This window comes from Pelobates fuscus, chromosome 11 (assembly GCF_036172605.1).
Source record: "Pelobates fuscus isolate aPelFus1 chromosome 11, aPelFus1.pri, whole genome shotgun sequence".
NCBI lineage: Eukaryota > Metazoa > Chordata > Amphibia > Anura > Pelobatidae > Pelobates > Pelobates fuscus.
This window is the reverse complement of record NC_086327.1, coordinates 106,853,589-106,871,352: the sequence shown is the minus strand read 5'-3', so window position 1 is coordinate 106,871,352 and position 17,764 is coordinate 106,853,589. Positions and strand designations below refer to the sequence as shown.

The following is a 17,764-nucleotide window of genomic DNA, read 5'->3' as shown; positions in this document are numbered from 1 at the left end:
TGTCTATTCTACACTGATCAGTGATATTAAAACCTCAGACAGGTGAAATTATTAAGCTTGATTATATTGTTACAATGGCAACTGTCAAGGGGTGGGAGATAGGCAGCAGTGAACAATCAGTTCTTGAATTTCATGTGTTGGAAACAAGAAAAATGGGCAAGCAAAAAGATCTAAGTGCCTTTGACAAGGGCCAAGGCAGACAGATCAGAGTGCCCATGATGACCCTTGTCCACCACCCAAGGCATCTTAAATGGGGACGTGAGCATTAGAACTGGACCATGGAGCAATGAAAGAAGGTTGTCTGGTCTGATAAACCATGTTTTATTTTAGATCAGGTGGATGATTGTGTGCGTTGTTTACCTGGGCAAGAGATGGCAGCAGGATGCACTGAGAAGAATACAGACTGGCTATGGGCAATGTTCTCCTGGGAAACCTTGGGTCCTGGTGTTCATGTGGTTGTTAATGTGACACGTATCACCTACCAAGAGACTGTTGCAGACTACGTTCACCCATTCATGACACTTCATATGTTCCCTGATGGCAGTGGCCTCTTTCAGCAGGATAATGCACTCTGCCACACTGCAAACATTGTTCGGGAATGGTTTGAGGAACATGACAGAGTTCAAGATGTTACTTTGACCTTGCAATTCTCCAGATTTCAATCTGATTGATAATCTGTAGGATGTGCTTGAACAACAAATCCAATCCATGGAGGCCCCACCTCGCCACTTGCAGTATTTAAAGAATCTGCTGCTAATGTCTTGGTCCACAGGCCCTGTTCAAAGGTCTTCTGATGTTCATGCCTCAATGCATCATAGCTGTACAAGGGGGACCTACATGATATTAGGATGGTGGTTTTCATATTGTGGTCGATCAGTGTTTAATAAACTATAGGACCAATTGAGTGCCCTAAGTGAAATAAAATTTAACTTTTATTAAGTAGGTTTAAAAAAAGTATATATAACTATAAACACTATGTACATGCAAAAAATAATATATAAACCTATGTACAAACCAGAATTGTATACAGTAGCAAGGTTATAGCCACTGCAATTGAGTACTAAAGTGATATATTAACTCTGTGCATGAAGCAAAGAAAAGATATAATCGGAGTAGTAATATATTAACTCTGTGTGTGAAACAAGTAAAATATAGTGATGCAGCGTTGTACTAACGTTCTAATACACTGTCCTTCATATAAGTAACAATTTATGTAGCCAAAGCAGAGGACCTGTTCAAAAGTTTTCAGTGTACCTCTGGTGACACAAACCTGCAACAAATCAATGTTGCAATTGTGGTCTGCTGTAGTATAGAGCTATCATGTATAGTTACACAGTGAACGTAACAAACGCTGACATAATCAAAATCAAACGAATCACTAAAAGTATCGCCAAAAAGGTCAATTAGCTGATAAAGAAGAGTACTGAAAGGGGTCTGATTAGTAGATACACGGTGGGCTTGATAGTAATGCCCTATGTGCAAAAAATAGCAAGTATCTAGGATGACGGTTAGCAATTTGTCACCACTGTTCAGAGAGTCTAAGGGAAAGTTAAACCACTGCTCATAAATCACCCTGTACTAACAGTAACAATAAACGGGATTCGAAGGGTGTCCCCTCTGATGAGTTGTGGGCGAAACGCACGCGTCAGGGGACATCTGTGATTCTTTGCTACCTTGCATTGTGGGCTTTAGATAGTATATGACCACATTACCCTTCGAATCCCGTTTATTGTTACTGTTAGTACAGGGTGATTTATGAGTGGTGGTTTAACTTTCCCTTAGACTCTCTGAACAGTGGTGACGAATTGCTAACCGTCATCCTAGATACTTGCTATTTTTTGCACATAGGGCAAGGGGCAGGAAGGGACAAAAGGAGCACAAAGGTAAAGGAACAGAAAGAATCAGAAGGAGCATAAAGGTAACGTAGAATAAGGAGCAGAAAGGGCAGCATGGAGTAGAAGAGCTGGAAGGGGCAGAAGGAGTTCAAGGTAAAGTAGGAAAAGGAGCAGAAAGGAATAGAAATGAGCAGCAAGGGTCAGCAAGGAGCAGGAAGGTAAAGGAGCAGAAAGAATCAGAAGGAGCACAAAGGTAAAGTAGGAGAAGGAACAGCAAGGAGCAGGAAGGTAAAGTAGGAGAAGGAGCAGGAAGGAGAAGGAACAGAAATGAGCAGGAAGGGACAGCAAGGAGTAGAAAGGGGCAGAAGAAGCACAAAGGTAAAGTAGGAGAAGGAGCAGAAAGGGTCTGCAAGGAGCAGAAGGGCGCAAAAGAAGCAGAAAGTTGCAGAAAGGTAAGCAGAAGAAGACAGTGTCAGAAGAATAAGAAGACTGTGTATAATGAAGAAGAAGAAAAGGAAACTGGAGCAAGAAGGACAAGTGAAGTGATCCCTCCACTTTATTCTGGACACCACATCATAAGGCTTTGGTACTTGGGCCTGGCAAGGAAACTTTTGACCTTCTCATCTCCCAGGTAAAAAAAATCTCAGTGTTAAAGAACCACTATAAGCACCCAGATCACCTCAGGTCAATGAAGTGGTTTGGGTGCCAGGTCCATCTAGGGTTAACTCTGCCTGCTGGGTTAATCCAGCCTCTAGTGGCTGTCTTATTGACAGCCGCCAGAGGTGCTTCCGCGCTTTTCACTGTGAAAATCACAGTGAGAAGACGCTGCCGTCCTATGGACTGATTGAATGCGCGCGAGGCTCTTGCCGCGCATGCGCATTCAGCGCTGACGTCGGAAGAGGGAGGAGAGTTGCCCGGCGCTGGAAAAAGGTAAGCGTTTAGCCCCTTCCTCTCCCTTCAGCCGGTGAGAGTGGGAACCTGAGGGTGGGGGGGGAGCCAAAGACCCTATAGTGCCTGGAAAACGAGTTTGTTTTCCTGGCACTATAGTGGTCCTTTAATGTGTCTTTTACGGAGTGTCAGGAAGCACAGAGTGACGTTGGGTAGGGGTGTCGCTGATTGGCTAGAGCGGTCAGCTGGCACTCTAAACCAATCAGTAGCTCCCATTCTTAAAAAAGTAAAACATTTTTACGAACCAGGAACTAGCCAGCATTAGCTGACTCTAGCCAATCAGTGGCACCCATGCCTGACGTACATGTATTCCTGACACCATAGTTGTGAAAACGCTATTCACCCTGGCTTTATGTAATAATGACTATGCCCCTCCCCTTCATGACAGTGTCAAAAAAGGGCCAAGCATGGATGTCATTATAATTATGCTCCTCCCCCCCATGACTTGTTGGTCATCTGTTGCATTCAAAGAATTCTGGGAATTGGAGGCCATTAATGTCTGGGGATTGGCAGAGTTTGAGATCCCTGCTTTAGACAATAAATGTTAGGCTGAATTAAAATATTTTATCTGCCGTCTCTTTCAGCACAAGGTGTTAGGCTGGATTGCAATATATTGTTTTTATCCATTGAAGCACTAGATGATAGCCTGGATTACAATATTTGGCTTGCATGCCTGTTGAAAAGTGGTTTTATTAGCATGCCAGATGTTTTGAGGAATAACAGAGTAGGTCTTCATTTTCAATCGGCCTGATAACATCCTCAAGTGTTTTTCTGATTTCCACATCCACAGGCGTCATACTACAAATGATCTTTGAAGTATATATAGTTCTATTGTTGCCTAATGAAGGATATTATCTGAAAGAACATCAAAGCTTTTCTTCTTTTCAACCCGCTGCTATTTTGTTTTTGCTGTGCGTCCACAAAATAAGGAACTTAATCACAATAAAAATATTTAATAAAAAAAAAAGCAATCGATGAAATACCGTGGGGAAATAGGACATTCTACAAACTAATGAAAGCAGAGGAAATTGCCTCAATAACACTAGTCTCACGCTGAAATCAAAGCGCATTAAGAAATGTTTTGTTTATTTTCCTTTTTTCACAGATTCTGCAAAATGTGGACATATATCGCTTTTTCTAATAGATGGGCAATGAGATAAAGCTGCTGACTTGCAGTTAGGTACCGATCATACACTAAAAGAAGACAATTAATTCCATTTGGATACTTTCTTGGCCGATTAGCTGATTTTGCCTCCCAGAGCATATGAGTTCTTAATACAGTATAGAATCAATTTCCATGTGCACTTGTCAATGTGATTAAATCAGATCCATCCATTAAAACGTATTGAATATAGCAACCCTGGCTAACATTGAGGCAGCTTTAATGGAATTGTTATATTGAAACATGCATGCAATCCAGCAATAGGCTAATGATATCATTTGTATAAGCATTGATTGGAAAATATATGTATTTAAATTTTGCAGGATCGTTCACTAAAATATTTTTTTCAAAAATTCAAAGTGATTGTCAAATCTTGGGCTAAAATAGTTGAAATGAAAGCAAATCTTATGTCACATTTTCCATTTTGCTATTGTGGTGTATCATTTACAATTCAGTTGAAGTCCCGTCAATTCAAAGTCCACGAATAACCCTGTAATTTAAGTTGTGTTTGTCTTTATAATTAGTAAGTGCAAGACAAGAACATGCATTTTTCAGCACTATTTAAATACTAACACGTTAAAATGATGGGCGAAGAACTCCTATCAAACTCAGACAGTCCACTCCCATTATATACAAAACACATTACAGATTCTTTCCCTTTGCTGCTTCTGCAACCCTTGCTTTTTCTAACTTACCTCTGCCAATGGTTTGGCCCTTTTACATAACTCTTCCACAGCAACCATTGCCCTCCTGTTCCAACAAATGTACCCCTATTCCATTGGTTTCTGGCCATCGCACTTGATTTGTCCCCGCTTCCAGTGATCTTCCTTGTCTCCAGATTGAGGAGCCCATTGCCGGAAGAGGCCTGGGCATCAAGCACCAAGAAGACTAGCCAAGACAATTGCCATAATGCTGGCATGTTGCAGGGCAGCCAGTGATGCCATGTAGGGATGTTACAAATAGTGCATCTCTGTGTATTCATGATATTCTACATCGACACTTCATTGTAATTGTATTTTTAGACTGGTGGTGGCTATGGAAACAAAAACTCACGTAAGATATGACTAAGTATATGGAATCCTTGTACACAAGAAATTCAAAGATAAATATCTACTCCAAGCTACTCCTATTTACCAAGACAGCCATTAAACATAATATATTTAATAACATGTATTTTAAATAATTGTGACAATTATGGGTGCAGAATGGAGGGTGACATTTTAGATTTTTCATTTGTAACAGATAGTCTCCTTGTGTGTCAATATTCCCATCTCCGTGGAAACAAATACTTTAATGTTGCTGAGACAGCATTCTTTGACCATATGTTTTTGGAAGAACATCACAGACTGAGGTTTAAGCATACGTTCTCTGATTCTATCTCTGCCCTGTATAAGAGACTTAGCATTGTCAGTTTCAAGCACTAACTAGATGGTGAAGAGGGATAGTGGTTACTGAAAATGTATGGTTTATTAACCATGGTTTGAAACGTACGATAACCAATTGGGTCCTTGCCGTCATGAATATCAAACCTAAATGTTCAGAGACAATGCTTGCACACATCTTGCTCCAACAAATTGATGCTTTTGATCCTATTACTTTCAAGTAATACCAATATAGGAGACACTTCTTATCCTATATAGATTCTCGTGGTCGCTTGCTCGTCTTTTGAGTCTCAGACTTGCGGGATAAAAATGCTGCATTTCTCTCACATGCACGTTACTACGTCCGCAACATTGGGTAGCCTTCTGCGGGAGTTACTGGTGCAAAAAAGAAAACGAAAAGGTTATATGACTATTTGTTAAAGATTGCAAGAGTCAAGTAAACTACACTCATTGATACATGCAGGAGAATTTAGCGACACAATTAAAGCTGCTGTAGGCAGGCGAGTTTATCTCATATATAAATAAAGTGAATGATTTTGGGCAAAAGAACAGGGAATGGAAATTCTTAAGATCTGACTTTCACCACATTTTGTCAAAATGTACAATCTACTAAAATGGCAAGTGTAACCTAAAACCAATTTGCACTAACATACATGTAATGAAAGGAACCATTGTCTTTAATAGTTGTCAGACCTTGTCAAGCTAGAATGATATGGAACGAGCACAAATGCAGATAATGGAAAGGGATGGAGGTGGAATGGCTATTAATTTCGTTGAAGTACAGTTTGTGGTACAAATTTGTTGGGCAGAAATTCAACGCCAATGTGGATCCTGTTTTGGGGTTGAAAAAGGCAATGTAAATGGGAATACAAGTAGGTTTGTCAACTAATCAATATAGAAGTGTAGCGCTCAGGATTGCAGCACTGTATCATCAGTAGCAACAAATTATCTGAGCGATACATTGTTGCACCAAGCCTTTTTTAACAATGACAGCAGTAGTACAGTATTACGTGGAGGTGTGGCCACATTAGGTTAGGACGTTGGAAAACTATGAAATAGTCCTGACAAGTTGTAAATAAACATTTTGTGAACTTCGCTTTCCTACTTATGGACTTCTATATCTTTTGCTGCCATGTCTATCTTCAGTTGGATGCTCTCTTGAACTGGCTGCTTGTTCTGTATGGTCCCGCCTCATGGAGAGTGGCGAGTAATGGCTTAATCTCTCAGAGCACTGTGCTCTCCACGTGGCAGTGCAGTTTAACCGGGATGACAACCATAATCTTCCGCCTGCGGTGTGTCCGTATACCACCTGACAGCCAGTGACCTGCGTGCATGCTGACCAGGGCCCAGTAACTTCTGGGGAGCCCAAAGCAGCTGACCCATTTGCCCACAACAATTTATTTTGGGATCGGGCCCGCACACTAAGGGCACCCATCAGATGTCCCATGGACTTAGGGCCACCCTGTGGGCATATTTCAGCAGGGGCCTGGTCGGGCGCTGCGGCCCTTGCTTTTCAGCAGCATGGGAGGAAGTGACGGCTGGTCACTTCCTCTCAGAGCACACCGAGCCGCGCGGGAGGGAGGAAGACCCGAAGGAAGCAGTGAAGTGAGGAGGCCAGGCCGGGAGAGAGCAAGAGCTTATCTTCCAACCAGTACACTGGACCCCAGGGAAGCCATCAAGCAAAGGTAAGAAACTAGAAGGTGGCTATCAAACTATAAATTCTGAGTGTGTGTCAGTATGTCTGTGTGTGTGAATCAGTATGTCTGCATCTATGTGTGTGTGTCACAGTTCTCACCGCGACATCCAGACGGCCAGACGAGGTCGTCCCAGAAGTGCCTGATGAGGGACTTGAACCTGGGTACTCTGCAATCCTGGACCTGCTCTCTTGCCTCTGAGCCACTATACAGCTCTAGAAATTGCCTGAAGTTAATCTTGCCTTGTATCCAGCACTGGGGGCTGGACGTTATTCTGTGGCTGCTCCAACATTCTCAGCACACCTGTGGCTGATCACCAATTAGCCAGGTATAAGACACTGCCTCTCCCTGAGGGCAGTGTCAGTTCATTGACTCTGGTTCAAGTATTGCTGTTTGATGTTCCAGTGTGCTCCTGACCTTGGATTGTTATTTCGTTGTACCCTGACTTCTGGCATCCTCTGACCTCGGCTCTCTACTCGCTTATCCTGATTTCTGGCACCCACTGACCTCTGGCTTACCCACGACTATTCTCCTGGTTTATCCGTTTCTGTACTGCGTCTTGGAGCATTAACCTGCACAGACTCACAGGCCAGGTGAGTTCTTACCTGACCACCTTGGTCTGTGTTTAATTGCAAGGGTGAGCATATATCTGCGCTACAGACTCCCAACAAAGGTAAGCCGTTACAGTGTGTCAGAATATATGTCTGTGAGTGTCACTATGTCTGTCTGTGTGTTTCAGTATGTCTGTGTATGTTTGTGTGGCAGTGTATATGTCTGTATGTATGTGGCAGTATGCCTGTCAGTATGTGTCTGTGTACCTGTATGTTGTCAGTGTGTATATATTTGTGTGTATCTATATATAGTCAGTGTTTGTATCTATGTCTGCATGTGTGTCAGTGTGTATCTGTATATTCTCATTGTGTGTATCTGTGCATCTATATGTAGTCAGTGTATGTATCTGTGTATCTGCACGTGTGTCAGTGTCTGTATGTGTGTCAGTGTGTGTATCTGTATGTTCTCATAGTATGTATCTATATTCAGTCAGTGTGGGTATCTGTGTATCTGCATGTTTCAGTGTGTATCTGTGTATCTGCATGTTTCAGTGTGTATCTGTGTATCTGCATGTGTGTCAGTTATGGTATCTGTGTGTCTGTATGTGTGTATCTATATGTAGTCAGAGTGTGTATCTTTGTACTTTGTATCTGCATATGTTTCAGTGGGTGTGTCTGTCTGTCTGCATGTGTGTCATTGTTTGTACCTGTGTGTCTGTATCTGCATGTGTCATAGAAACATAGAAACATAGAATGTGACGGCAGATAAGAACCATTCGGCCCATCTAGTCTGCCCAGTTTTCTAAATACTTTCATTAGTCCCTGGCCTTATCTTATAGTTAGGATAGCCTTATGCCTATCCCACGCATGCTTAAACTCCTTTACTGTGTTAACCTCTACCACTTCAGCTGGAAGGCTATTCCATGCATCCACTACCCTCTCAGTAAAGTAATACTTCCTGATATTATTTTTAAACCTTTGTCCCTCTAATTTAAGACTATGTCCTCTTGTTGTGGTAGTTTTTCTTCTTTTAAATATAGTCTCCTCCTTTACTGTGTTGATTCCCTTTATGTATTTAAATGTTTCTATCATATCCCCCCTGTCTCGTCTTTCCTCCATGCTATACATGTTAAGATCCTTTAACCTTTCTTGGTAAGTTTTATCCTGCAATCCATGAACCAGTTTAGTAGCCCTTCTTTGAACTCTCTCTAAGGTATCAATATCCTTCTGAAGATAGGGTCTCCAGTACTGTGTACAGTACTCCAAGTGAGGTCTCACCAGTGTTCTGTACAATGGCATGAGCACTTCCCTCTTTCTACTGCTAATACCTCTCCCTATACAACCAAGCATTCTGCTAGCATTTCCTGCTGCTCTATTACATTGTCTGCCTACCTTTAAGTCATCAGAAATAATCACCCCTAAATCCCTTTCCTCAGATGTTGAGGTTAGGACTCTATCAAATATTCTGTACTCTGCCCTTGGGTTTTTACGTCCAAGATGCATTATCTTGCACTTATCCACATTAAATGTCAGTTGCCACAACTCTGACCATTTTTCTAGTCTACCTAAATCATTTTCCATTTGGCTTATCCCTCCTGGAACATCAACCCTGTTACATATCTTAGTATCATCCGCAAAAAGACACACCTTACCATCAAGACCTTCTGCAATATCACTAATAAAAATATTAAAGAGAATGGGTCCAAGTACAGATCCCTGAGGTACCCCACTGGTGACAAGCCCAAGCTTTGAATATACTCCATTGACTACAACCCTCTGTTTCCTGTCACTCAGCCACTGCCTTACCCATTCAACAATATTGGAATCCAAACTCAAAGATTGTAGTTTGTTGATAAGCCTTCTATGTGCAACAGTGTCAAAAGCCTTACTGAAATCGAGGTAAGCAATGTCTACTGCACCACCCTGATCTATAATTTTAGTTACCCAATCAAAAAAATCAATAAGATTAGTTTGGCATGATCTCCCTGAAGTAAACCCATGTTGTCTCTGATCTTGAAATCCGTGTCAGGTTGTGTATCTGTGTCAGTGTGTATCTGTGAGTCTGTATATCTTGCCGTTGATCCAAAAGAAGGCAACAAACCCAGTCTGAAGTGCTTCCAATTTTGCAACAAACTAGGGGAAAAAATCCTTCTTGGCCCCAAAATGGCAGTCAGATGTCTCCTTGGATCAAGCTGCTATTTCCCCACTAATTAGAAATTATATCCCTGTATGTTATGTTTTTGGAAGTATTTATCCAATTGCAGTTTAACCCCTTAAGGACACATGACGTGTGTGACACGTCATGATTACATTTTATTTCAGAAGTTTGGTCCTTAAGTGGTTAAACATCTGTATGGACTCTGATAAAACCACCTCTTCAGGCAGAGAATTCCATATCCTTATAGTTCTTACTGTAAAAAAACCTTTGCCTTAGATGAAATATCCTTTCTTCCAGCCTAAATGCATGACCTTGTGTCCTATGTACAGCCCTGTTTATGAATAGATTTCCACATAATGTTTTGTACTGGTCCTGAATATATTTGTATAATGTTATCATTATCCCCTTTGAGGCGCTGTTTTTCTAAACTAAAGAGATTTACATTTTTTTAACCTTTCTTCTTAACTAAAAGGCTCCATTCTTTTGTTCAATTTTGTAGCTCGTCTCTGCACTTTTTCTAGTGCCATGATATCCTTCTTTAGAACAGGTGCCCAAATTGCACAGCATATTCAAGGTGTGGTCTTACCAGCGATTTATAAAGCGGGAAAATTATATTTTCAGCCACCGAATTTATACCCCCATTTATACATGACAAAACCATACTGACCTTAGCAACTGCAGATTGACATTGCATATTGCTGCCTAATTTGTTGTCTATAAGAATTCCTAAATCCTTCTCGTGTCTTGTTATCCCTAATTCACTACCATTTAGGCAGGGCCGGACTGGGCATTAAAAGCAGCCCTGGAATTTTTTTTTTTACCAGCCCCATAATGCGTCGCGCCAGCATAGTGTGCAGATACAGAGTTAGAAAAGAGAACTTAAAATTAAAAATTATTACTCCAACGTAAAAAAAAGCACTCATATGGTTCAAAATAAACAAAAGTGCTGATTTATTTTAAGCAGATGTGCCTTTGCATGTAATCAATGTTTCAGTCCAACTACCATGACATATTAAGGAAAGCTTGGTAATGGGACTGAAATGGTGAATGTATGTTGGGCACAACTGTAAAAAATTGACGTTCTCTTGTTTACTTTGAAGTCCTGTGGGTGCGCTCTTCACTTTTAAATATGTTATTGTGCTGGAGTGTGCACCTACCTAGCAACAAGACTGGGCCAATATCTGCTCATTACATATGGTACATATTAATGACATTTCTCTGTGTATTATGCATATATAAATGTACATTAATATATGTGTAAATATAATAGACATAATTATATATATATATATATATATATATATATATATATATCTATCTCTAATACACACATTAATATACATGTCATATACCAGTGGAGGATCCAGAGCCTGATCCCGGGAGGGGCACTTGTAGATTATTTAAAGAAAAAATCCATGCACAATAACCACTACTGCTCTGTGTAGTGGTTATGGTGCAAGGAGTGCCGGTGTTCTATCAGTCTGCTATACCTCGTCAGATTTCTATACCCTAGTCACTTCCGGGGAGGGGAAGCAGCTGGATCCTGTGCTGCACATGCGTGCTAGCACTCCTGCTACTCCTCCACAGCCAGGTCCTGGAAGGTAAGTAAAACTAGTGTTACACTTTCATTATAGTTAGTGCATTCACTAAGCTTAGGCACACGGGACATTTAGGGTTAAGTGAGGGTTCAAATTAGGGTTAGGTAAGTGCTTCTAACCTCTCTCACTCTCTATTCTTACCCTAACCCTTGGGGTAAGGGTTAAAATAGAGTGAGAAATCCCTATTTAGTGATATTCCCCTATTGTGAAATATCACTAAATGTGAACAAGTCCCTAATCCTAACTCTAATTTGAACCCTAACATTAACCCTAAATGTCCCATGTCCTAAGCTTAGTGAATGCACTAACTATAATGAAAGTGTAAAACTAGTTTTACTTACCTTCCAGGACCTGGCTGTGGAGGAGTAGCAGGAGTGCTAGCACGCATGTGCAGCACAGGATCCAGCTGCTTCCCCTCCCCGGAAATGACGAGGGTATAGAAATCTGACAGGTATAGCAGAATGATAGAACACCGGGACCCCCTCACAGAGTAAGTAGTCAAACCGTTTAAGAACAGTTTGACAACTTACCTGGGGTTTGCTGGGATATGAGGCTGTAGTAGGGTATAGGAGCAGTGGTACAATGTGTGAGGGGTGCAGTGTGTGTGAAAGGTTCAGTGTATGTGTGTGGGGGGGGGGTGTAGTGTGTGAATGCATAGCGTGTGTGGGGAAATGTGTGTATGGGGGGGGCTGTGAATGTGTGTGTGTGCATGGGGGCAGTGTGTATGGAGGCACTGTGTGTGTGTATGAGGCAATGTGTGAATGTGTATGGTGTGTATGGTGTGTATGGGGGGCAGTGTGTGAATGTGTATGGTGTGTGTGGGGGGGGCAGTGTGTATATGGGGGGCAGTGTGTGAATGTGTATGGTGTGTGTGTGTGTGTGGGGGCAGTGTGTCTATGGGGCTAGAGTTCACTCTCAACACTGCGACCACCAGGAACTCGTGGTGAGAGTGAACTCTAGCCCATAGCTCCAGGGCTAGAGTTCACTCTCGTGAGAGCCGGAGCAGTGCCATGGTAACCGCGGCAACGCTTTGTGCTCGTGCGAGAAGGACGCAGAGGAGCTGCAGGCTGACCTCCCGGGTCCTTTCTCCCTCCCCTGCCGGCTCCACCCTTTCCCTTTGTCTCTCTCTCCCCCACATCTCTCTTCCTCTCTGTCTCTCTCTCCCCCTGTCTCTTTTTCCTCCCTCCACCATCTCTCTATCCCCCCCTCTGTCTCTTTCCCCCATCCTTTCACTGTGCCCCTGTTTTATTTGCCCCCTCCCCTTGTGTCTCTTTATTTCCCCCCTCCCCTTGTGTCTCTTTATTTCCCCCCCTCCCCTTGTGTCTCTTTATTTCCCCCCCTCCCCTTGTGTCTCTTTATTTCCCCCCTCCCCTTGTGTCTCTTTATTTCCCCCCCTCCCCTTGTGTCTCTTTATTTCCCCCCCTCCCCTTGTGTCTCTTTATTTCCCCCCCTCCCCTTGTGTCTCTTTATTTCCCCCCCTCCCCTTGTGTCTCTTTATTCCCCCCCCCTTGTGTCTCTTTATTCCCCCCCCTTGTGTCTCTTTATTCCCCCCCCCCTTGTGTCTCTTTATTCCCCCCCCCCTTGTGTCTCTTTATCCCCCCCCCCCTTGTGTCTCTTTATTTCCCCCCTCCCCTCCCATTTACCTGATTGAGTGGGGCTGGGGCTGGGGCCGGCCGCATTCCGCGCTGGAGCCGCCGGACCGGGTGGCAGCCTCGCTGGTCCGGCGGCACTCCTTTCACTAATGCTTACTCGCTGGGGGCTGATGGAGGAGGGAGGAGCATATCTCTGTACCATGCTCCCTCGCGGTTCCTGTGCTGGGAATTGTGGGAACCGCGAGGGAGCATGGCACAGAGACATGCTCCTCCATCAGCCCCCAGCGAGTCAGCATTAGTGAAAGGAGTGCCGCCGGACCGGCGAGGCTGCCACCCGGTCCGGCGGCTCCAGCGCGGAATGCGGCCGCCGACCGGCCCCTTCAGAGTGTGTGCCACCGAACCGGCCACCCGGTGGCACATACTTGTTCAGAGCAGCCCCCAGGTGCCGTGGCCCATCGGGAAAATTCCCGGTATCCCGGTGGGCCAGTCCGGCCCTGCATTTAGGGTGTAAGTTGATAGTGCATTCTGGACCTTGAAGTGCATAACTTTGCATTTCTCTACCTTAAATTTAATCTGCCATTTTAGTGCCCAGTTGCCCAAACTATCTAAATCCCTCTGCAGCAAAGCAATATCCTGCTCACATTTTATTACTTTACAAAGTTTTGTGTCATCTGCAAACACTAAAACATGGCTTTCAATGCCTATTGAAAAATGATTTATAAATATGTTAAAGGACCACTCCAGGCACCCAGACCACTTCAGCTTAATGAAGTGGTCTGGGTGCCAGGTCCAGCTAGCTTTTACCCTTTTTTTTAATAAACATAGCAGTTTCAGAGAAACTGCTATGTTTATACTGAGGGTTAAGCCAGCCTCCAGTGCCTCTAGTGGCTGTCTTATTGACAGCCGCTAGAGGCGCTTGCGTGCTTCTCACTGTGAAAATCACAGTGAGAGCACGCAAGCGTCCATAGGAAAGCATTATGAATGCTTTCCTATGCGACCGGCTGAATGCGAGCGCGGCTCCTGCCGCGCATGCGCATTCAGCCGATGACGTCACAAGGAAGAAGAGGAGGAGGAGGAAAGCTCCCCGCCCGGCGCTGGAGAAAGAGGTAAGTTTAACCCCTTCCTCCCCCCAGAGCCCGGCGGGAGTGGGTCCCTGAGGGTGGGGGCACCCTCAGGGCACTCTAGTGCCAGGAAAACGAGTGTTTTCCTGGCACTAGAGTGGTCCTTTAAACAGAAGTGGCCCCAAAACAGAACCCTGAGGGACACCACTTACCACTTTTGTCCAGCCTGAAAATTTATCATTAATGACAACTCCTTGTACTCTATCCTTAAGCCAATGTTCTACCCAAGAACAAGAATATTCATCTAGGCCAATTTCTTTTAGTTTGAAGACTAACCTATTGTGAGGAACCGTATCAAATGCCTTGGCAAAATCTAAGTAGATCACATCCACTGCAACACCCAGATCTTTACTTCTACTTACTTCTTTGTAGAATGCAATTAGTTTAGTTTGACATTAACTATATTTCATAAAACCATGCTGATTATTGCTAATAACAAAGTTCTTCCAAATGAATTCTTAAATATTATCCCTTAATAACCTTTCAAATATTTTCCCAGTCACAGAAGTTAAGCTCACAGGTCTATAATTTCCAGGCAAGGATTTTGAACCTTTTTAAAAATTGGAACAACATCTGCCTTCCTCCAATCCTCCGGTACAATATCTGAAACAAAAGAATCTTGAAAGATTAAATAAAAAATGTTTTTTCCCACTTAGCTCAAGTACTCATGGCTGAAGAACGTCAGGCCTCGGAGCTTTAATTACATTCATTTTCTTTAAAGGACCACTATAGTGCCAGGAAAACAAACTCTATTTCCTGGCACTATAGTGCCCTGAGGGTGCCCCCACCCTCAAGGTCCCACTCCCGCCGGGCTGAAGGGGGAGGAAGGGGGTTTAACACTCACCTTTCTCCAGCGCCGGGCTCCCTCGGTGCTGGGGACTCTCCTCCTCCTTTGGCCATCATCGGCTGAATGTGCATGAGTGGCAAGAGCAACGCAGGCATTCAGCCAGTCCATAGGAAAGCATTCTCAATGCTTTCCTATGGATGCTGGCGTCTTCTCACTGTGAAAATCACAGTGAGAAGCGCAGAAGCGCCTCTAGCAGCTATCAATGAGACAGCCACTAGAGGATGGATTAACCCATTTGTAAACATAGCAGTTTCTCTGAAACTGCTATGTTTACAGCAGGCAGGGTTAATTCTAGATGGACCTGGCACCCAGACCACTTCATTGAGCTGAAGTGGTCTGGGTGCCTATAGTGGTCCTTTAACTGCTGTAGCACCTTGTCTCGAGTCATCCACTCACAAGTTATCTGCAAGTTGTTTGCAGCAGTCATTTGCATATCGCTTGCTATAATATATACTGAAGAAAAATAATAATTTAAAATTTCTGCCTTTTCCTGGTCTTTATTAACTAACAGACCTACCGTATATACTCGAGTATAAGCCGAGTTTTTCAGCAAATTTTTTGTGCTGAAAAACCCCAACTCGGCTTGTACTCGAGTCAATGTCTGTATTATGGCAATTTACATTGCCATAATACAGACAGGGGGCTGTGTAGGAGGGGGGCTGGCAGGGAGCTCTTACTTACCTCTCCTGCAGCTCCTGTCAGCTCCCTCCGCCTCCGCGCCGGTCCGTTCAGCTCCTCTGTCAGCTCCCAGTGTAAGTCTCGCGAGAGCCGCGGGGTCATAGTGCGGCCACGAGACTTACACTGGGACTTACACTGGGAGCTGCACGGACCGGCGCGGAGGAAGAGGGAGCTGACAGGAGCTGCAGGAGAGGTAAGTAACAGCTCTGCCAGCCCCCCTCCTACACAGCCCATCCACTGGACCACCAGGGAGTGTGAGCCCCCCTCCCTGCCATGTATCAAGCAGGGAGGGGGTACGAAAAAAAATAAAATTATAATAAAATAAAAAATAATAATTAAATAAAATAAAAAATAATAATTTTTTTTTAAATAATTAAAAAATAATAATACAATTGCCCACCCCCCACTCTGCACTCATACACACACGCTGCACTCATACACACACGCTGCACTCATACACACACGCTGCACTCATACACACACGCTGCACTCATACACACACGCTGCACTCATACACACACGCTGCACTCATACACACACGCTGCACTCATACACACACGCTGCACTCATACACACGCTGCACTCATACACACACGCTGCACTCATACACACACGCTGCACTCATACACACACGCTGCACTCATACACACACGCTGCACTCATACACACACGCTGCACTCATACACACACGCTGCACTCATACACACACGCTGCACTCATACACACACGCTGCACTCATACACACACGCTGCACTCATACACACACGCTGCACTCATACACACACGCTGCACTCATACACACACGCTGCACTCATACACACACGCTGCACTCATACACTCACGCACTGTAAATAAATATTCAATTAATATATTTTTTTAGGATCTAATTTTATTTAGAAATTTACCAGTAGCTGCTGCATTTCCCACCCTAGTCTTATACTCGAGTCAATAAGTTTTCCCAGATTTTTGGGGTAAAATTAGGGGCCTCGGCTTATATTCGGGTCGGCTTATACTCGAGTATATACGGTATCTCTATTTACAGTGTACCTACACTTTCATTTTTTTTTTTTTATAATTGATGTACTTGAAAAATTTGGGGGATTAGTTTTGCATTCTTTGGCTATCAATTTCTCATTTTCTAGTTTAGCCACTTTAATTGCCTTTTTGCAGACATTATTGGCTTCCTTGTATCTTATATTGGATGCCTCTGTTTTGTCAGATTTAAATTATTTAAATGCCCTTTTCTTATTTTTTATCTCTTGTTTTACTGCTCTACTAAGCCACATTGGTTTAAATTTGTTTATTTTATGTGTATTTGTGCATACATCTCAGCATTCAAACGCCAACACTACATGCAAACACTCCTGCATTGAAACATTAACACTACATACAAACACACCTCTGTGTTAAAACACCGAAATTATATATAAACACACCCCTGCATACACATAAATGCATGCTTGCATTTAAATGCCAGCACCACATACAAACACACCCCTACATTCACACAAACATACTCCATACAAAAACATGCTCACATTCAAACACACAAACACTGCTCAGTGCTAAATACAACCCTACAAGCATGGGACAATGGTAGAGCTACAGCTGTCAAAGCATTGTTGGAGTTGTATGACAGACGGGGATCTACCTTTTAGTCACCGTTGCGATAGCAGAGCCAAAAAGAAGTCTTGCACCAGGGCCCTCTCTTCTTTGCATTACATTGCGTTGGAGGGTGTGATTGAATGCCAAGGATTGGGGAGGGGGGGGGGGGGGGCAGGGGGGGAGGGGAGAGAGGGATCCAGGGGGCTTAACCCCTTAAGGACCAAACTTCTGGAATAAAAGGGAATCATGACATGTCACACATGTCATGTGTCCTTAAGGGGTTAAGCAAATATTAAATATGGCCCTGATGTGACCAGAGCGTGCTGACAGACATAGGCTCCAGCTCAACTGGTTGCCAGACAGAGTGCGCGTACACTGCAGGCGGATGACACAGAGTGTGCCACTCATAAAATGGCCCTAGCCAACCATTCCATCAACCAACCATCCCAGATAGACACACTGCTTCTATTCTGCATCACTGCTCTGTGCCTTCTGAGAGACAGCATATGCCATAGAAAATAAACTGTCGGTGCAAGGTAACATCCAACCAAAGGTGGACAGACATGGTGGAGAAAAATATATGAAGTCCACGG

The 17,764-nt window shown here is 43.6% G+C and overlaps 1 protein-coding gene across 2 annotated transcripts in view; it reads right to left on the bottom strand.

Annotated features, from left to right (window-relative positions):
- Window positions 1-5,090: 5,090 nt before the first annotated feature.
- The window catches only part of VWA1 (von Willebrand factor A domain containing 1), a 114,104-nt gene continuing 101,430 nt past the window's right edge, over window positions 5,091-17,764 (bottom strand). For both annotated transcript variants that reach the window (XM_063436412.1, XM_063436411.1), the window contains one exon: window positions 5,091-5,702. In XM_063436412.1, the coding sequence (XP_063292482.1) occupies window positions 5,665-5,702 (38 nt within the window). In that variant the 3' untranslated portion in view covers window positions 5,091-5,664. The remainder of the gene's footprint in view (window positions 5,703-17,764) is intronic.